We start from the raw sequence: 22,263 nt of genomic DNA on the forward strand, positions 1-22,263 counted from the left end.
TGCATCTTTATAAAGGCTAGAACCACCATACTTAAGCATTTACAGGGTCTGATATGTTATAATATTTGGGACTAGGAGGATGTAAAGAAGTGTGTGGCAATTGGCAGCCTCAACCATGAAGATTATTGTTCTGTGTGCAGTCTGTTCATTGCAAGAAATGTTTTCAGGGCTTTGTCAAAATGTAAATGTTGCATTCATTACTGCAATTTTAGGATGGTAATGATGTAAATGGAATTTGTCTCAGAGAAAGAAAAGCAGCCATACACCTTCCCACGCCAGGATGGGCAGTGTGGCACGCCCAGACATCACAATGGACTTGATCACAGTTGCCTTTTGTGGATTATATTCCAATATCAAAATGTTAATTAAATTCTGGCCACTCAAATGCAACGTGTGTGCCCTGTTCCATTTTTGCAGGAATGTGTAACAGTGAAGGACTGTGGGTATTTAAGCAATCAGATAGTGACTTGATCCATTGGCAGTGTTTTACAGGGCTTGGAATATGTCTCCAGCTTTCTTTTCTCTTTTTTTCTTTTTTTCTTCTCCTCTCTCTCTGTGTCCAGAATAAATAAGTCTCATATTTCTTCTATCCCAGCTTCTTTTTTGCTGCACATGCTGGAAGTTGAAGGGAATCCTGAGACCTATTTCTATTTCTCATAAAGAAATGTGGATCTGGGTCTCTCTACGGTTGTTTTCCAGTATTGGAGAGCTTTGCTTTCTGCTTTCTTGCCTGTAATGCCTGTGGACAGCAAATGGTGGTGAGGGGGGAAAGATGGGAAGAGAATTTGCCAAATATGCCAGATATTGCATAGCAAACATTTTAGAAATTATATGTCTCAAAGGGCTTGACTTTGCCCAGTAGGGTAATATTTTTCTGTGAATGATTGTACTTAATTCCATAGCAGAGCAAACAAAAAATATGACTTGATTCTCCTAAAACAGCATTATTTTGTTCCAGTCTCACCATACATTTCAGAAATCATTAACGTCTTGCTGTCTGTGAAGATTAATGCATAGGAGTTTTAAGGAATGATATGGTGGAAGCAGTCAGTCTGTAATTCTCTAAGTCAGTCTTTTCTATGTATTTTCTCTGATATAGTAACCAGAGTGTAATATGCAGCTGGGGAGTGAAGCTGGCCTGATTTTAAAGTTCTGCAAAAATAAAAATAGGATAATTAACCATCAGAACAATTCAGCAGAGCAAATGGTGGCTTTTCTTGTATTTAAGGTTTTTAAATGTATTGTGTGCCTTTCTAAAGGGTAAGTTTTAGTACAAACCAATGCAGTGGCTCGGGCCAGGAACCTCTAGGTTGAACTCCACAGCCTGCATTTCAGTTTGAGAATTTGCTTAGGAAATCAGTTCGGTTCAGTGTGTTCATTAGCAGCGAGGAGGATGGAATACAGAGTAGCTTATAAAACATGCAGATGACACCAAGCCGTGAGGATTTGCAAATACCTTTCTGTATCAGATCAGAATTCAAAATAAACTTGGCAAATTGGAGAGGTGGTCTGAAACCAGCAAGATGAACTTCACTGAAGCGCAATATGACATATTTAGGAAAAAGAATTCAGATACACAAATACAAGGCAGGGAATATGTGTGAAGAGGAAAAACAGGTAATGAAGTCCACAATGCATTGCTCTTGCAAACGAAGGAAATGTAGTTCTGGGATGTGGGAAGACAGATGTGGTGTCTATAACATTGAGTAATTACTCCAAATTATGGTTGGTGAGGTCTGAGTTGATATACTGTGTTTGGTCATGACTTCTAAAAGCTTTAGAAGACTACATCAGTTAGATAATTGAGTTTGCCTAATTTAAGACATTGTTAGTAACAACCATCTGACATAAAAAGATTTTAAGACAAAATGTAAAGAGAAATTGTTCTCCATATTTCTGAGAGAATAATTAAGAGGAATCTTTGTAATTTGTACTCAGCGTGATGAAGGTTGTGTTTTAGAAAATGCTTTTTGAAGCATGAACCATGGAAAAAACCACCTAGAGGTGTTGTGGAGTCTACTTTGCAAGGAGAAGTTAAAAATAAATCTATGCTGGGTGAGTCTGCACAATCCTTCCTCATCCCAAGGGGGAGTAGATGATGCCTTTCAGTGTATGTGTCTGTAATTCTGTGCAGGAGATGACAGCAGAGCAAACAGCTTGAAAAACTTTTCTCTTGAATTGTCATGGAAAAGTGGAATGTCTGCCTCTGGTGAGAAAAATTGCCCAGCCATTGGGGCAGACAAGCTGCTCAGCAGGGCTTTGCAGGCCCCCAGGGGCTGCAGCTACAGCTTGGAGATCATGAGACCAGGGAATTACTGTGATCCTTTCTGAACCCAGAACCCATTTCTCCCTCATACATATATGCCTGGTTAGGAAGATCATCAGAGGAAGAATGTGATTCATAGCTATTGACTTTGCCTCTTAGTCCTAACTGTGAAGAAACTATTTATTTATGTAACTTTCTTCCCACAAGAGTTTCCATTAATTCTGTAGATGGAAGCATTTTTCAGCATTACCATAGTGAAATAAAGCACAGAGCATTATACCCACCCTTCCATGCCTTCAGAAGGGAGAAAAAAACACTGGCAGGAAACTGACCTTGGAAGTTAATGCTTTGGTTTCTTATTAATTTAGAATTGCGAGTTGACTGTTTGATGCACTAACTGCAAATTATATTTTTAAATATTTTCCTTTATCAACCCTCATAATTTAACAGAATTTACCAAGTGGCAAGTTTCAAGTACTTTTTCTTCCAAACTCTTCTATACCACAACACTGCTCCTAATCGTCTGTGAAAAAGCTGCCATGCAACAGAAGTCTGGGAATTGCTAACAGTAATGATGATAACTAATTCAAACCAGGCCACAGGTAGAAGCTTTTGTGAAAGCAATCTGCATCTTTTCAAGCTGGTCAAGCTAGAATAGCCTTTTAGAAAAGCAGTTTGTCTTCCATTACAAAGGAAGACAAGCTATTATCTCCATACCCAACAAGTACCTAATACACAGGTCAAAAAAACAGGCAACAGTGATATATTGAGTAGCACGGTTTTATGCACATTTTCCTGGATTGTCTTTCCCTTTGTTTCTCTGCCTGTGAAGTGGTTCCCAGCCACGGGTGCTGTGTGAAATCCATTGCTGAGGTTTGTGCACCATCTGACCCTGGTTTTCTCTGCCGCTTCCCTGCTGCTCTGCAGAGTTGTCCCGTGAGCTGCAATCTCTTTCAGAATTGGCTTCAAGATGCTGCAGATCTAAGCTAATCCTGTTACAGTGCTATTTTGGATGCTGTAATTTAATACTTGCACGGGGCTGCCTTTCCCTAAAAGAAAGTGATGTAGCATATTTCATAAAGGAAGGGAGCAGAAGATGAGTACACGGTGCCGGGCAGTGTGAATCATGGTATAAATCATTTCAGGCGTGGCAGTACAGCTTTCACTCCAGAGGGGAGATATTAGGAAAGGATGTCAATGTTTGAACTTTTTAATTGCATCTACTTGTTTGTTGCTACTTTCATTCTTTTTCTTTTTGGTTTAATTACTTCTCCCTAAAGTATGCTGGGTGCCTATTAAGTTGACTAAGCTTGAAAAATTGATTCAAATACATATTAAATAAGAGCTTGTGAGCTGCAGTCACAGGGAGCAACTCCTGAGTTAGTTGGTTTCTTTAATAGCACTCTCAGTCTATACCCCAACTATTTGATCTGTTGTTCTATGCACAGCTTTGTCAGCATCTAAACTGTATGACAGTTTAAATAAATTTAAAAATCAACCCACCTTCCCCCCCTGGATTCTGCAGACTGAAGATAAAGTGTGGTTCTCTCTGTGGAGGAAGGTGATGTGTTCCTTGCCTGCTGCTTTGGTTTAAGGCAGGTTAGAAACTTGCTGTTTCTGTAATGTGTAACAGCTGACATTGTAAGCTAAGTGATTTTTTTTCTTTGTCCATTAGTAATTATCAACAATCTTATAAGCAAAAGGAAGGAAGGAGTAAGTAAAGATTCTCTAAGAAGTAATATAGATTCATGCCCATTGTTATTTACAGGCACTCTAGATCAAAGGCTTAACCTTAGGTTGAAGAGGTTCACAGTACACGAAGCTACAACAACATAAACAATTTATTATATAGGTTCTAGAAAAATCCTCTTGCTCTGATCTGATTAAGGACTCTGTCTTGAACAGGATTATGTATGTTTTTAAGTTAATATGCTGTGAAATCGGCAGGACTCCTGGCACTGCATAATTCAGGAATATGCATATATCTTCAAAGGACTGAGACCTCAGAAAACATGTGCAGATCGACAGGATAGTTTTTAATTTTTCTCCAGTTTGATCCAGGGCCAAATTTTGTTGTTAAGAAGAAAATGATTTTATACTGGCACAGCATGTGCACAGTCAGTTCTAATGCAGCAAAACCTAGGCAGGTTACAACATTCAGTTAATACAAATAAATGCCTTTTGATAATTGCAGATGGAGTGGATAAAGAGAAAGTGATCAGAGAGCATCACAAAATGGATGTTCTTAATTTATCACAACTGTGTCTGTATCAATGACTTATAGTGATGTGTTTAGTACACTTATTTGTTGTATGGAGTGTTCACTTCTCGAAGTTGTTTTTTGTTGAGAAGAAAGTTGGGTTTGCCACGTTAGAAAATGTGTGAATTTATTCCACTTCACAGGAATAAATATGTTTGCTGCTGCTATACAGCTGAGAGTGAAGATTTTGTGTGCATGGTGACTAGAGTAAGTACATAAGCTCTCACTGTGAATTAGGAAGTTGCTCAGCCTTTAGAAATATGGGTTTAAGTTTCTGGAAGACTGTTTTCTAATTATTTTCTAAGGTGTACCAAGATCTGCTGGGCGGTCTAGAAGGTTAACTTTAGGTATGTTGAGATCCAAGAAAGTTTTCTCCCTCCCAAATCCTGAGTCATAGGAGCTTGGGAAGCAGCCAGGAATTTCACTAGACAGGACAGAGATTTTTTTTAAGCATTGCTGTGAGTGAGATCTATCACTGACTTCCAGACAGGCATTTACATAAATGAAACAAAAGATATTAGCTTTGTGCTCTGAGTACTTCCCCCTACTTATGTTCTTTTTGTGGGTTTTTTTTTGCTTTATCCTTTTTTTGTTTGTTTTAGCTCTTACTTTCTCTTTTGAAAGCATTTTTTCCTCTTCCATTTTGTCATGAAAAGATAAATTTTAAGACCTTAAACAGGAATGCAAAGCTTTTCAGTTATGCTACCATTGCATAATAAAACCCTGAATTAAATGTCAGGGTTATAATTATTGCTAAAGAATGCTGGCAGGTACAGAGACTGGGTAACTCAAGCCAAGATATAAAAGGTGGTAGAAATGACTATATTAGAGAGTTGATGTTACAAGAAGGCATGTTAGGATAAATTGTAGCAGGCAAAATAATTGATTAGGCTGTTGTGATGTGTTTAGTTTTAATTTATTGGTGGGTTAATGGTGGCTGAGGGCCATGTGCCCACCCAGCTGCTTGCTTGCTCCCATTCCTCAACAGGGCAGGAGGAGAAAACAGGCTGGGAAGGTTCACAGTTTGAGATAAAGGCCAATTACTGTTGTGGGCAAAACAGACTCAGCTTGGGGAAAATTAATTTCATTTATTGCCAATTAAAATGGATTTGGGAAGTGAGCAGTGGACGTGAAAGCAGCAGCTTTCCTTCCCCCAGCTCCGCTCCTGCGCTGCTGCCCCTTCTCCCTCCCTGCGGGCCATGGCCAGTGCACGGCAGCTTCTCTCTGCTGCTCCTTCCTCCTCACTCTTCAGCCCTGCCCCGGAATGGCCTCTCCCCACAGCCACAGGCCCTCAGGAAAAGCCTGCTCTGCCATAGGCTCTCCATGGGCCACAGTTCCCGTCAGGAAAACCCGCTCTGGTGCGCGCTGGCTGCAGGCAGCGCGGGAGCCCCATAGTGCTGAAGCAGGTTTTCCCTTCCCTTGTGGTTTCTCCTTTTTGCCCATTTTTTGCCCTTTTTTTAGTGTGTTTACCCCGAGGCCCCTCAGTGTTGCTGAGTGGCTCTGCCATATCCCTGTGGGGCTGAGGGGGCACTGGCTGGGCGCGGCTGAGCCCCCTCCTGTCCCTGCCCTCAGAATGCTGCTGTTTGCCTTGGTTTTCCTTGTTGTCATCCACCACTTCTTAGGCAAGGAGGGACATAAGAGTTATTGCCCAAAGGTGTTGCAGACAGAGGGATTAACTGTGTGTTTTCTGTTGTTCGCTTTCTGCTCTTGAAGAGAGGAGATTTTTGTGACTGCCGGCTGCCACCTCGGTCCATTGTGAGGTAAAAATCAGCCTTTCTTTGATCTGATTTATTTTGTGTGGTTTTTACCTCTTTGTCTGTCATAACTTTAGAGCTTGCCCCTGATTATGATTAGATCCTGAAGCCTGGAGGTGGGGAAGCAGTGCCAGTCCCCTCAGGCAGCAGCCATTCCTGGGACCAAGCTGGATGGCGGCAGGTGTGTGGCAACTCAGAGGTGTTGGGAACACCTTTGTGGCAACTCAGAGGTGTTGGGAACACCTTTGTGGCAACTCAGAGGTGTTGGGAACACCTTTGTGGCAACTCAGAGGTGTTGGGAGCACCTTTGTGGCAACTCAGAGGTGTTCTCAAAGGTGGAAATTGTCATTAGGTCGTGCAGTCCAGCCATCCCTTGTCACAGAAACTGTTCCTAACACCTTGGTTATGGTGTCCTTTGTCTCAGCACAACTGGCTGGTGTCCAGCAAAATCAGGGCTGGAATCATATTTTGGCTTTTAGAAATTCTTTATATTTTTAGGGCACAGTCCAGCAATATAACTAAGTATATGCTTGTGAACAATATCACTGATTTCAGTAGGGCTGTTGATGCCCTTGTATTTAGGCACGTATTTGTTCTTGTCTGAGGCTGTAACCATCCTCTACAGTTCAGTGCATGTTATATGCTTGCCACTAAAACCTGCTCTGCTCTGCCATTCCAACACACCCAGAGAACCTGATGGCAGAGAAAGAAATATCAGTGATTTCCCAACAGTTTCCACTATAAAACTGAGATTTTCAGACATTTATAACTTCACCCAAATGTAACTGTTCAGTCCAAAATTTCCTGTGCTAGGTATGGTGAGCAAGGCTGAGTGTTTGTTTAAGAAAATGTTAGCTAAAATGTTTCTGTCACTAGGAAAAATGTGTTTGTTTTTTTTTTTTTAATCTTGGAGGAGCTCTGCTGCTCTCACATTTTGGAGCAAGAAATGCAGCAGAAGAGCTTTCTGGGCTGAAAGCAGCTACTGGCATTAACAACAGTCCTCTTTGCCAGTATCTGGAAATGCAAATAAATTTGATCAGATCATGAAGTTCTAAAAATTGTGTATCACAAGCAATATTCAGTACAATGCTGTATTAGAATTTGGCAGCTAAATGCTGTCTATATTGAGAACATACTTCTCTGTGTAACTCCTATATGTGAAACCACAGAAAACTGGATTTTGTCCTTGTTTCTGCCACAGAGCAGTTGGTGAGGTTTGGATAAGTCACTTAAGAGTACTAAGTTGGTCATTAATTTTGCATTTTTCATTCTAAGAGTGCCTAATTTTGAGACTCTTCCGGTTAGTTTTTCATTTCTGGCCTCCTGTTCCTGCAGTCTTCTGAGATCTGTAGGAAGGTAGTAAAAAAAGGCTGAATATGATTCTGTGAGACATTTTAGCCAGTAAAATAGTTTTTAAATTGGGAGGGGGTTGCCTTACTGTTCTGCTTCTGTGCAATGGGGTTTGGCTGCTGTTATACCTTAGGTTGAGGTGATGCTTTTATTGTTTTATAATTGTCCTTCCCATACAAGCACTGTTAGTTTTGTGCATTGAATTAACCAGACTCAGTAGGAACATTGCTGTCTTAGGCCCTGAAGGGACATCAAGGCACCACCCAGCCCGTTTCTCATAACCATGATGGAAGTCATCTACCTGGATAATCTGTGGTAGGTGTGTGAGAGCTTCCAGAATGGGCTAATGATGGCACATGGCTGTTGGTTCCAGTGTTTCAGAAATCTTATTGCCAGGAGGCTTTCCTGGACACAGATGTGAGCTCTCCCCTGCCTCAGTGCAGTGTAGTGCTTGTATTAAACACACAGCTGAGGTTACCCAGGTGGCTTTGGGTTTAACACTTTTTGACCTGAAGGTTGATTTTATGTGTGTGAAATGGTCAAGTGTGGTACGTGCTGAGATTGAAAGTATTATGCATCTGAAGATACCGTATTTTTATTTATGGCTCAGTCAAAATAAATTAAAATAATCGATGATTGTTTTGAAAGCAAATTACTGGGAGTACTATATATCTACCATGGCAAGTACTGAAGAGATGAGAATATCTTATAATGCCAGAATGAGTTGTGTAAACATGGGTATTTATATACTCAACAGCAGCAAATCTCTGAGAGGCTTTTTTGTTGGGTTTGTTTTTTTCTTGGCTGAGACTCCACTGATCCCACTTTATCCCAAAGGAGAAGGAGGAGAAAACTAATGTTCCTATCACACATGTTCCATTATTGATTTCCGTTCCAATCTACCCGAAGTCTTCTGTGCTGGAAATAATTAGACCCTGTGAACAGAGATGAAGCAAAAATCTATACAATGCTGGATTGCCAGAAATGAAGACAAGGGTGCCTAATTAATGTTGCATATAGAATGCCTTTTGGATGAATGGGCTTCCCTTTCTCAGAAGCAGCTCAACAGCAGTCATGTCACAAATTTGCTGTTAATTAAATGGTGTTCACTGTGTGCCTGTAAAAATGGCATGGAGGAAAAAAAAAACATTGGATGGCAGCAGCATTTTACAAGAGCTCTCCAATTAAAAGAAAAGCCTGTGGAAAACAAATTTGCAGGCTTCATGCTGACGGCAAGATATTTTCACCCATATGAAATTCACTTTATGGATTGTTCAAAGCTCTTTAGGAATGTGTAGTCACTGAAGAAGTTTGAACTTCAAAAGTTGGACTGAAAGCGTTTTGGGAGGGTTAAGGATAGGGAAAATGTTCCTGGGAGCTGAGGCAGGATGGATGACAGCACAGCTCCCATCCTTAGGCAGCTGCAGCCTGGCCAGTGGGTAAGGACTGTTCACAAGGTGAGTCAGGGGCTGGAGGAAGCCTCTAGGTTAACTTTTCTTTGCATGAGAGGTGAACTGAAGGTGATCTAAGTTAGATGGTGTAGTGCACTTTGGGAACTGAGAAGGCAGATGTTTAGGAAGAATTTAAGACAGTTGATGGAAAGTCTTCACAACACAGATGCACTTCACTAAAAGCAGAAATACCTGGGGGAAAAACTGGAAGGTACCTGAAGCAGATTAAGAGAAGAATGTAGAAGAAGCTGGATCCATATGACTCTGTTCACTTGTCTGTTTTCTCCAAATAACACAATTTTAAAGTTAATCCCAAACTGGAAAAGTCCAGCCTTGCAACTGCATCACAGACAGGCCTGAGCTTCCTTCAGTGGCACGTGCTGCCAGTGGTTTTGCAGTGGCACCCTTTTCTCCCTCCCTGGTCTTCCTGAATCCACTTGTGCTTCTTTTTCCCTTGCCATTGCCTTGCTACACCCAGAGGAGCTGCCGGCAAGAAACAGGGGCTCCTGCACTGGTCTTGCTTCTGGACAGTGCATGGCAGGTGAGGAAGGACCTTTGTTCCAGGGGCTGAGGAAAGAGAGTGTGTGGAGCAGCCCTGGTGGATTGTTGTTTGTAGTTATTACTCTGCTCATCTTCTTGTGAAGTTGGTCTCCTGTCAGTGGTGGCCAGGGTAGCAATGCCACGCGCCTGTGCCTGCTGCAGAAAGCAGCAGTGGGATGGTGGGGGCTTCAGAGGTTTCCAGTAGCACAAGGATTCTGGGACAGCTGTACTCCTGTAGTTTGCAGGCCACTGGTGCCTTCTTGCAGCCTTTAATTCTCTCCTTTTATCTTTATTCCCTCTTTGCTCTTCTAGATATCTGTTGTGGCCCATCTAAGTGATACAACTGCTTTCTGTGCCTCTCTGGAGAATTTAAATAGCATCATTCCCTCCTTCCTTTCCCCCCCTATAAATGCAAAGGGAGTTTATCCTCTTTGGGCAAAGATAGAAAACATTGCTTTTTCTCTCTAAGAAACTAGAGAATGAGTAAAACCCAGGCACCTCAGTCAAGAATATAAATTCATCTGATGAATCTGTAAGAATCTTCCTAGACTAGACCTTAAACTACAAGAATAGATGTGTTTTCTGATGAAAATCTAGTTCACATAAAATGTGGTTTTAGCATGGCTTTGAGAGAGGTAATTATTTTTTCCCAGTATAGTAGAAGCTGTGGTTCTGGTTTAGGAATTTTATGAAATAATTTGAGTGCAGGAGAAAGGTACTAGTAAAAAAGAGATTTTTATAATAGCGTACCTTCTGAGTTCTCTCTTTTCTTCCCATTTGGGTGCTTAGCATCATCTCTCTCTACTCTCATTCTGTTTTAAGAAGCATTTTTCTGTCCAAGCTGTCGGCTCTGATGCACAACTAAAATAGGTGCACATGCAGGTTATGATTCCTCTTCCCATTGTTGCATTTCGATTCCAAACTCCAGATTTAATCTATTTAAATAATCTGCTCGTGGGACTAAAGTCAACTACTAGAACTTTTTGATGTTCAACAAATATTAAGGCTTTACAATGATTTGAATCAAATAACCAAATCAATATGAAATACACTACTTTTTATCTTTCCAACAGATTGATTTTCTTCCCTGGATCCATTTTAAGCTGCGCTACAGTTGCTAAATCAAAAATAAACTGAGTTTTTAGTACAGGGGTGTGTTAAGTGTCTGATTTCCACTACATCGCAGCATGCGACATATTAAAAAGTGAAAACATGTAACACATTTTGACTACAGAATTGAAATGGATTTTCAGACCTAGTCCCAGTGAATAGGTGCTGAAGTGATGGCAATGACTGTAGCTCCTGGACTGTAATTATCATTTGAGTTATTTCCCAGTGCTAGGAGACTTTACAGCTGTGGACACAGTGGTGGGGGGTGGAGGAAGAACAGGCAGCAGGCTGACATGGCAATGCTTTTTGGAGTTATTTTGGGTGTAGGAAGTGATTAGTGTTGGTACAGCTTGCTCCTGTGTTACCCTTGTTGCACATTTGTAAGAACATATCCTCACAAGGTATTTTAAAGCCTTTTTGAGCGTTTTAATTAATTGGAACTGCAAAAAAGTGTGAAAACAATTCTGGTTTCACAGAAGTCAGTCCTGTTTTGTTGTTTTCTTCAGTAGCAGTAGAAGCTCATCCCCAGAGCATGTATTTTAAATTCTTAGGAGCATAGAAAGCATCACTGCTTGTTCAGTCCGTCTGGAATCCGAGTTCTCGCTGGCTGTTGCCCTGAGCTGATGGATCTCACTGCTGTGTATTTCCCATAAAATGAAATGGAGTCAGACCATAACCTGCTTTTCTCTTCTCCTGCAGCTTGGCTTTACACCCCCGAAAAGACATCGTAGTGACTGGCAGCGATGACCACCTCTGGAAGATGTGGGCCCTGCCCGACGGGAACCTCCTCATGACCGGCGAAGGTCACACTGACTGGCTCTCGGGCTGCTGCTTCCGTCCCAGGTTAGTGCAGGCAGCCCCCTGAAGCAGCACTGATCCCTCCTGGGGAGTCCTTGTTTGCTCTCTCTCTGTTCACTGGCCTGCTCTGATGCCTTTCTGTTCTCAGGGTAGCCCAGCGCTCTCTGCTGAATTTCCAAACATGTAGATAAATGTTCCTCTGGCTTTCGGTGTGTTGACTTAAGATTGATTGCTTTTAGTATTTTGTACATCTTAAACTCTGTCCACGTGCCAGTGCATGTTACAAGGAGTAGTGAGCTTTTTAGCTCTTGCTGTATTTATTTTCTCCATATTCATGCACTGTGGCAAACACAGTTCTGCTATTAATAATACAGAAAAGTTATGTCTTGTACTAGGCATTATTTGTCATATGACTAAGAGTATTCGAGTTTACCTAGAAAATAAGAATATGAGCTTTCCTGCTCTTTCATCATATGGATCTGAAGCTGAATTAATAAATGAAAGTGAACACTGAAAATAAAAATTAAATATTTAAGTTACAAGGGTCATGGAAATAGGGCAAACATGAAGTCCATTTTTTTGGTCTTTTCTGTTGAAAAATAGAACTCCATTTTACTGTCAAAACAAAAGTCCATTTGATAAGACTGAGCTTCTACATATTGAAATTATTTTGCATGAGATTTGTGAGGCTGCAGTTAAAATAGAGTTCTTTGCTGTTAAAATAATAACGGTCTACCAGGCTATTCACCTGAGGTTCAGTTGTAAAAGGAGCATTACTAAGCTTTCAACCTTGTGTTTTCATGGTGTTTATTTTATGAAGCAATATTAGCTCTTTCCTTCATGAGGAGGAAATATATCGTATTTAATTTCATGGTTCCTCCTGATTTCTGAGTTTGTAATGAGATAGCAAAGGCACACAAATCTTCTAAACACAAGAAAATCCCCTCCCTCTTTTCAAAACCTCAAGAACATGGAGTCATGCTTTCTGGAATAAATTAAAAATGCACTTACTCCTATGAAACATAGGCTTTTTCTTAAGATGCTTGTGTTTTTTCACAGTGTTCTCTTTTTCATGTATATATCCTTATAAGTAATTATATATATTTAAAAGAAGAGAATAATATTTATCTTAAATAACTGCACAGAATACAGGAGGAGAGAAGTAGAAGGCTCAGCTTCTTATTTTAACGTGGTAGGAAAATTTTTCTATTAGTGAATGACAGATTTCACAGAGTTTGGGAGCATGCTGGACATCCTAAGTTTAAACTTGAAGATAAACAGAATGCTGCCTTACCTCTTACCTGTTATGAATATAAAACTTATCACAGGGAAAGAAAGGGAAATACAATTAGAAGAGCATGTTATCATTTATAAAGCTGCTGGGCATGCTAATCAGATTTCGATAATGCATTGTTACCATGACACCCGCTGACTCAGAGACTCAAAACTATTTTCTCATTAGTCTTTGACCAGAATACAGTCCTTTCAATAGGCCTTCCTATTTCTCATTCAATTATTGAAATTAAAATGAGTTGAGGTACATCATTATTCTCTTGCAGTATGAATTGACTCCTGCTGAATGCTCTGGAGTGATTCAGAATTATTGCTGTTAAAATATTGTCTTCTGTTACTGCATAAAATATATATAATGCGACAGAAGACATTTAATCTTTTTTTTTTAATAGGGGACTTCTATATATCAGTATTTTCTGGAAGTAAAACCAATTAAGTTAAAATTAAAAGTTCTAATAGATTTTTTTTTTTCCTGGAATCAAATGTAGTTAACCTCCAGTTTTGTTACTGTTTTACAGATTTAAAATTACTTTTCATCCAAAAGTGGAAAAGAAAAACATTTTTGAGCCACTGGGCTATTACATCATGATCTAGGTAGAACTCCCACACTTCTGCAGTCTTTCCTTTTTGTCCTCTGTTAGATCATTTCTCCTCTCTCTCTGTAAGATCAGGTCTAGAACAATCTCCATCTCTGGTCTGAGAAGTATTCAGCGTGCAGCCACAAGTCTGCTTTGAGATCATCTTTGTACAGCATCATGAGAATCCACACACTGGCACCCACTCACTAATGACCTGAGGAGAAACAAATCTAGAGCTATGATGGGAATTTAACTGGTGCTTCTGCACATACAAATTACTTAAATCCTGGGAATCTGTTTTTTATATGCTCACAGTGCATTATTACTTGAGCAAGGGTCTTTCCTGGGTATGTCTGTGTAGCACCACTGTGTACATAGGAGTAAAGCTGCAAGTCTCCCTGGTAGCTGTGAAGATAGATAAAGTTGAAGCTAAAGTGGTGTTGGGTTTATGTATCCTCAGCATCTCTGAGAGCCATGAGAGAATGGTGGTAGTAGAAACCAGCGATGACAAGGTACAGGGATGTTTTAGGCCCTGGACCTTTCCCATTGATTGGTACATTATAGTGATGAGGATTGACATTGGTGGGATGGAGGAGTCTCTTTTTCCTCCCCACCCTGCTGATGCTGTTCTTCATTGCACAGTTATTTATTCTGGACAGCACCTCTCCTTCCTGACTGCTGGAGGCAGGGTGAGGTGAGGGGGCCTGGTTTGCTGCAGCTCCAGAGGCTGGCGCTGTGTCGTGTGTGCAGAGGGGCTCAGTTCCCCCCAGGACAAGAGATGAAGGGCAGCAGGCTGGCTTTGTGCATGTGAGGAGAGCAGAGCAGTGGTGTTGTGATGCTCCCTGCACATCTGAGAGTAGGATTTTGCCTTAAGCTTTTAAAATAGAAGTAAAACTTCAAAGAGGTCCCGTCATCTACAGCGTGTGGCAGCTGGGAGGAGGGAGGAGAACAGGGCTCCCTTCTTTGAAGCTCAGGTGACAACTGGTCAGACTTCAAAAACAAACAATGTCTCTGCTCCAGTCTGGCTGAATAGTGCTTTGCAGATGAATTAGCCCTTCCAAGTTCCTGTCACTGTTGGAAAATTCAATATTTTCCAGCTTACCTTTAATATATATGAAGGAGTGAAGGAGTCAGGATGACTCCTGCCGCAGTCGTACACAGAGGCTTTGTGTTAGGAATCTAGAGGGCTGGAGAAGAGCAGTGGAGTGCACCTGTGCATGCCAGGTGACTCAAGTATTTGAAATAGCAGACAAAAAAAAAATCTGCATCTTCTGCCAGTTTCTAGAATAAGCTGAGGATGTTAATGCTGCACCTTTAAGAACCACACTCTAATTACACTGATGTCTCATGGCATGTACTAGATTTATTTATCTCTATTACTGACCTTCCTGGGTGGCTAAAGTATCAAGCTCTGCAACATAGCAGAGGTGTGTGTTAATGACTGATAAATCCCAGTGAGCAGTAAAATACTGTATTCTTGCCCTGCATGTGGGCTGGTACAATATGTAATGTCCTTAATATATTCATAAATATTAATCAAGTCAATTCTTCTAAAATGTTTGTACCCCTTTTCATGCAGACATTGTTTGGGTCAGTGGAATACAATGAATTTCTGAACTGAAGTACAAACTGTAGGTTCTTAAAGCTATTTAAAACTTGCACTGAAAGTTGTCAAATTGTGAACTCCTTTTATGTCCTGTTGACCTAAGACCATTCTTGCTGTTGCTATTGCAATTCTCACAGTTACTGAGGAAAGAAATCAAAACAGCTATCAGTTTGTTTAATATTATATAAAAATTGCCACAGCAGTTACCTTCAGTGGATTTTCCATACATTCTGTTGCTATTGGAAAACTGAAGGTCCATGTTGTTTCCTCAGTAATTTGTAAAATAAAAAAGATGGTAAGTACATTAATGCATCAAACATCAAAATAAAGGTAGGTAATGTTTGATATCCTAGAAAAAGGTTCCAATGAGGAGATGCAAGAGAAAGATGAGGTGCTGGGCTGAAAGCACAACCCCTTTGTGTCAGAACAGAGGCAGCTCTGGGTCATATTTCTCAGAGGTGAAGAAGGTGATGTTACTCAGATGAAAATCTGTGCATGGGTAGAGGAGAAAGACAACCTTGTAGAGGGAGAGTGCAGAAGGAATTAGCAGAATATACTGAGGATGGACGTGACAAATGGGAGGGGCTTAAATGAACTGAGGAGGGAACAGCAACTCCGTGTGGGCTTAAGTTGACACCAGAAGCTTTTCGGGGGATTCTGTAGCACATGGGAGCAGGCTGTGGAGGGGTGGTGATGTTGGTGCTTCCTCAGTGACTGGGGTTTATGAGCAGTGAGCAGTGCAACATTTATGAACCTTTGGTGGGCAGAAAGCTCTGAGCAACTGCCTCTAAAACCAAGGTCTCTCTGAGCACGAAGTCACTGCTGAACTTATATCAGCCAGCACTTCGGCAGCCCTGAGTGCTGAAGTTTGCTCTTGACTTCACCCTGTGTTTCTAGTGGAAATTTAAGGCTTGAGATAGGGAACACAGGATACGAGTTGGAAAATGCAGCTGGGTGCTCAGAACCTCTTCCCTGCTTGAAATCTGCAATGCTGTGGGTGACTGAGCACTGAGGTGGCCTCTCAAAACTAAGTGTTGCTGGCAATCCAGAGAAGGGGGCCAGGGTAATAATGTTTGCTCAAAGTTTTTAAGAGCAGTGACTGATAAATGGGAAAATGTGTAAGATTCTATCAGAATGCAAATGACTTTCTCATTCTATAAAAACTTGTAAAAAAAGTCTTTATAAAATCTTTTTAAAAAGCAAATTCCTGAGCAGAACCGAAGTCAGAATAAACTTTGAAATGGAAATGAATCCTTGCTTAGGTAAGTCCCTGATTTTGGTTTTTTACATGATTTTAATTTTTTTTTAATCTTATCATCATTTGTTAAACTATCCCAAGATGAATTTCAGTGTGAAAAAAAGGATAGACTGCAAAGCCAGACAGAACAGTAATTGAGGAGGGAAGGGAGAGTGTGGAGAAAGCTCTGAGGAGTGATGGGAGCGAGGGGCAAAATTCAGAAAGGAGAGGCAGGCTGGGTTTCCATGATCAGATGTGGAGAGGTAACAGGCCCAATCTGACACTGCTCCTTGCTTGCTGCCATCTCCGAGGATTTTATGCTTGGAGGAGAGAAACACTGAGGAGCAAAAATCAGACTTGACAGCTTGGCAGGTACAAGTACAGTTTCAGAATTTCACAGTGGACACACTTTGGTAGTTTGAGAGCCCGGAGTGCTTTGATTATCAAGGTGAATTACAAGAAGGGAGTGTGCCTCTCTGTTCTTCCATCACCTCTACAGCTCTTGGCTCCCTACAGACTGCACTGGTGAGGAGGGTCCCATCACTGGTGGGTGTTTATGCATCTTCTTGACAGTCATAATGCTCTCAGATACCAGTGTGTGGTGAGAAACATCTGCAGGGTATGAAGAGATTAAAACAGGAAATCTGATACTAAAGATAAAAGGCTGCTTTCTTCTTAGTTACATATTGCAAATAGTATTTTTTAAATAACTAAAGTGGTACATGGCCCATGAAGCCTGGGCAAATGAAAAGCACTTCATGACGTATTGAGAAGAGTAGGTTCTTTAGTCACAGTAATGGGATAATTTAAAGAATTCTACTAACTTCAAATATATTCCCCTCATACTTTAATAATTCCTAGTGCCAGGCTTAGATTCATTTTTATTTTGATGAGAAGAAGCAGGAATTATCTATTATACCATTTTGTTTAATGTCCTGACTTCCAAGTTTTGATGCTGTACTTATTTGGTGAAACTAGGGAGACTTCCAGAACAGTTACTGCTTAAGTTATGATTCCAGGATCTACAAAATGTTGCTACAATCTAATGTTTGTTTGCTTTAGTTAAATGCAGCAACATTTATCTGTATGGAACTGTAATGTAACATTAAGCCGTGGGATTTGACTGTGCTACTGCAGGAGCTTTCTTATTAGAGACTTCACATAGGCTTTGGGGCTCTGCAAAAAATCTGTCAGTGGGCAGAAGTGAAGGTTTGGAGTCAGTGATTTTAAGGTGTTGTGTTTTGTTGCCACCCATCCCTTAGAGCCCCTGCCCAGGCTGGGTTAGCAGTCACACCAGCTGCTGTGCACACCTGGGAGCCAAGGGAGGAGGAGGGAAACATGAGCCTTCCCCCTCCTGTCTGACCACTGAGCCAACCACACTTATGGCCCTCTCAGTGAAAGGATCGTGAAGATTCCCATGAATAAAAGCTCCATGGACACTGAGCTTCAGAACACTTTTTCTGCTGCTTTTTGAGTGATAAATGGTGAATTTCACATTATACATTAAACAAGGCTGAAACTTGAAAACCACTACACTCTAAGCATTAACATAAGGAACAGTTGTAAAACTCATGTTAATCACAAAGGTCTCCATGGGCTATCAGTGGAACAGAATTATTTTGATTTATGCCTTGAAATAGAGACTTTAAAACCTAATTCAGGGCTTGCTGCAGAAACAGGTGGGTTTTATACTACTGACAGTTATTAAAGAAATATTAAATAGTCTGTACATTTTACTTAGGACTTTTGAGCACCTATTTAATGAAAAGGCATAATGATTTAATTTTTTAGAGACTCTTGAATTCTTTTCTAGTTTAACAAAGTCTTTAGTTACCAGATCACATATTAAATTTGCCAGTGGTTAGAAATGTCTTTTGAGTGGCATGATTAATTTTCGGTCACCTAACTGGCTTTATGTAACACATCCTATTTAGCAGATGAGGCATTTTTTAAGGTATTTTGTCAAACTGAGCCAACACAGGAATCCAAAGAAAAAAAAAAGTTGTATTCATTTGTTCTGCAAAGAAAAAACTATTTCAGAAGTCTTTCAGGCAGTTCCCCAGTGCAGGGTATTCACCAGGTGCTTGATGTTTTCAAGTACAGCAAAATTTTAATTTCAAAAGTAGATTTGTTTGTTTCAAAATCTTTGATAAGCCTCATACTTTTTATACAAGGAAACAGTGTTCTCATAACATCATTCTCTCTCTAGCCTACAAAGCCTACTATTTTTACCTCAAAAACATGTTTGGGTGGGCATTAGATTTCCTTTGGGATTCTCAATCTCATTATTTTTATCAATAAAAAGCCTCTGCTGGACAAAGGAATAAATCACATATAAATGAAATATGAGAGATTACATGGGAAGCTCTGCTTTTGCTTAGTCTAATCCAATATCTTTGGCCAAATGTCTCAATGTCAAAGGCTTTATAAAGTATTCCACAGGATCAGTCTGGCAAAGAGAAATCAATAACCAGGTAATGGATTCGATTAAAATTTTTCCCCTTCCACCCACACCCACAAACCAAATGTTTCTACCCATACTAATCTCTTCTGGCTCGTGCAACTCCTGGTTACTCTCTGTGGGGTTTTGAGATGTATATATGTGCATAAAGTATGTTATATATAATTTCAGAGAGCTGTGTTAACTATTGGTGAGTATCTGTTTCAAGAAAAAGCAGTGTTTGTACCTCATTTTCATTTTCTTTAGAGAGCTCAGTTCTGCAATGTGCTTTTGGAAAATATGGGCTGATAATTACAGCTTTACTACATATTTAGATCCTGATTTGCTCTTCAGAAATTGCCTTTTTTCTGCCCCTCCTGCCATGCCGAGGAGCATTTCCTTACACAGGTCAGGGGGCCCGGCTGATGTCCAGACTTGTGGAGATATTCTTTGTTGCCAAATCATCAGGTGTCTCCTTTACCCCAGTCCTTCTCATCTTCTGACTTTGAGGTGGTTGTATTGGCAGCCCAGCTGCCACCTGGAAGGTTTGACTTCAGAAACATTAATAGGCCATTAGTGGATCTTAGCTCTCCTTTACAGAAGTAGGTTTCCAAATCAATAGAAAGGCCAAAATAATGTTACCATTTTATGGATTTTGAAGTTGAGTCACAGGTGCTTTAATTACCAAAATGTATTTTGACTTTGCATCACTTTTTCTGTTTTTAAATATATCCTTCAATTACCAGAACTGTCCTTGAAATCCATTCAAAACTGGAAATCCATTCAAAACTCAGGACAAAATGCACGTTCTTTCTTTTATGTCAGGAACCTTAAGAGTCTGTCATTATATTGATTTTAAAAAGCAAACAGTCTGCAGTTCCATAGTGTGGTTACTGAATAGGCTCCACTTTTCATCCAGAATGACCAGGCTTTAATGAAAAACTACCTTTGGCTTCTGTTTCTTAGTTGGTGGCAATACTGACCACTCCGAGTCAGTGATTCACTAATAATATCTCCATTACAATAATTCAGAGAGAAGTGCTGAGGGCACTTGTGGAGAGGAAAGGGAGGAAATGGGCTGGCAGAAGCAGCAACGCTCCTATTGAGCGATTCAAATGTATATTTGAAATAATTACAGGAAAAATACACATTGTGATAAAATGCTGCCCTTTGATGAAGCTGCACTGTGGTTTCACAGGTGGCTTTACACACTCATTGAATTTCAAAAAGGCCTCAGTCTTCACACCCACAGTGTGTGACCCTGGATACATTGGAACTCCAAGTGGGAATAAAAAGTTAGCTAGTCTTTGTATAGTGCTATTTAATTTATTATTTAACTACCTTATCTTCAGGATTTCTCGTTTCGATTTTATGCTTGTCCACAAAGTAAATAGTTTTCAAATGTACTGAATGCTTTGCTTGCGTAGAAATTATCTTATTTTTCTTAAGTGTTTGTCTTGTGTGCTACATTCTGATCATTTGAATTTTAGGCCTGACAATAGCCATGTTTAATACTGGGATCTTTAAACCAATGTATTATTAGTTGAAAAGATACTGTGATTATCAGTTTCACAAAACAGGTGTCAAGTTAATCTTTCTCTTGATGGCAAAACTTTATTCAATTATTCAAATTCAGTAATATTTTGATGTGATTGTTTTGACTTAGAAATTAGGAGGAAACTTTCTGATCAGCTGTGTGGGTAATTAGATCTGGTGTTTACGTGAAAGAAAGTAATTTCTCTGTGACAACCACTTTGACAGAGAAAGGGAGGAGGAATATGCAGTTGAAATCTCTTTATAGAGTACCAATAAAATGGGATACTTCTAAACCTATTAGTTCAGCTTCAGTGAAGCCATGAATATGTTCTGTGAAAGTTTTGCAGAAATCTGCCTGCTCTACAAGGAGTTCTTGGTTCCTTTTCCTGCACATCTCCCTGATTTTCCATTTCTGCAGCTCCTGCCTGGGAGTCACCAGAAGCAATTCAGTTTTGCTGATTATTTATTTAGGTTATGAGAAAAAAAAATATTTTTCACTGTGGTGGGTTCAGATTTTGAGTAGTTTAGGTTTTCTTCTGGCTTCATCAGCACACTGGTTTGAGGATGGGGAGCTGGAATTGCAGAGAGCTGTCTGCCTCCCTGGGTTGGTGAGTCTCAGTTCCACTGCTGATCCTGAACATGTTGCTGTCATTCTGCTCAGAGTTGTTATACACGTCAAAACATCTCTCCTAATAGAATCTCTCATGTTATGTCTCTCTGAGTGCAATTATAATCTTGATGCCTTTAACATCCTTGGTTCATTATTGCTTTCCTCTGTGCAATAAAGGCAATTGTATTTTCCCTCAAGTCTGCTGCAAGGGTTCTAGTGGAGTGGCTAAGGAGATATCCATGTTTGTTATATTGTTAAAATGAGTCCTTCCTAAAGTGCAGCTGTTAAAATAACAAACATTAGTGTTAGAGTTGACTAGAGAATGGCAATTCAATTGAGGCAATATCTCAGATATTTGAATTGGAAATAACCCCCAAATATTTAGAGTGCTTACAAAATTTTGTCTTGAGTGCAAGCTCCAGATATGAATTGCACAGCCATTTATATGTTGTATTTCTGTGTTTCCCCTCAAGCTGTGTGGTTGCAGTAATTTGGATAAGTTTGGGTACAAGACAGTTGCAATAGCACAAGTAACAGGGGAAGTTGCCTGACTGAGCTTCAGGACCTGTTTGACTGTTGAAGGAGGCGGGTGTGGAACCAAGTTCTTAGCTTGTGGTAGTTGTTTTCTGTGCATTTGAGGAGTGTGTGTATAAAACAAATGGGTAAGACAGAGAGAAGGCCACAGTTTAGATCAGCCTGGAGAACTGTCGGGTTTGAGGCTTTCAGGTTTCCTGGTTTCCCCCCTCTCTTGAGCAGTCTGGTGTTGGGCTGCATGGCCGTGTGAATCAACACTGAGTTTTCATGCAAAGCTTTTCACAGAAAGGGTGAAAGATGATATTCATTTTGGTATCCTGATTTTTTTGTACCGACCCAGGACTCTGCTCACGTTCAGCATTTCCATTCCTCCTCCACTCTGGGACTTGTTATCGATCACTGTCTCCATTAACTAATTCCCTGCTTTTGAGTTATGTTCCTGTATCCCCAGAGCATGGCTCTGTAAGATCATCATTTGCCCCAAATGATGATCTTACAAACACTAGGCTAGTGCACTGTCCTGTGTGCTTTCTTGGGCTACACTGTCAAAATCACTACACAGTGTGAGTTAAATGTTCTTCCAAGCGCCTGGGAAATGTTCAAATCCCAGTGCAGAACTTTCCACAGGCTGTGAAATCTCTGTGCACTCACTGAACTCTCTCTGCATATGAATATGCAGCTTAAAAATGATGCTTTGTACAAACATGCAGATGGGATTAATGACTGTGGTTCATTACTGGCTATTGGTTGCAATTAGGCATCACTGGACCACCATTCGGGGATGATAATGGATTTGAAACGACTTATCCACCACTTTGCATTTCAGAGGAACTGTGACACTGGATTATTGTTGTTAATATAGGTCATAAATCTGTTCTGTACATGGAATTCATGTGTCTG

General features: G+C 40.4%; 1 protein-coding gene across 1 annotated transcript in view; it reads left to right on the forward strand.

Annotated features, from left to right (window-relative positions):
* Window positions 1-22,263, forward strand: part of SPAG16 (sperm associated antigen 16) — a 269,751-nt gene that overhangs the window by 165,336 nt on the left and 82,152 nt on the right. Inside the window, exon 11 of the mRNA XM_029959592.1 lies at window positions 11,431-11,574. Coding sequence (XP_029815452.1) covers window positions 11,431-11,574 — 144 coding nt within the window. The remainder of the gene's footprint in view (window positions 1-11,430; window positions 11,575-22,263) is intronic.

This window comes from Manacus vitellinus, unplaced genomic scaffold, assembly GCF_001715985.3.
Source record: "Manacus vitellinus isolate BGI_N305 unplaced genomic scaffold, ASM171598v3 scaffold_20_pilon, whole genome shotgun sequence".
NCBI lineage: Eukaryota > Metazoa > Chordata > Aves > Passeriformes > Pipridae > Manacus > Manacus vitellinus.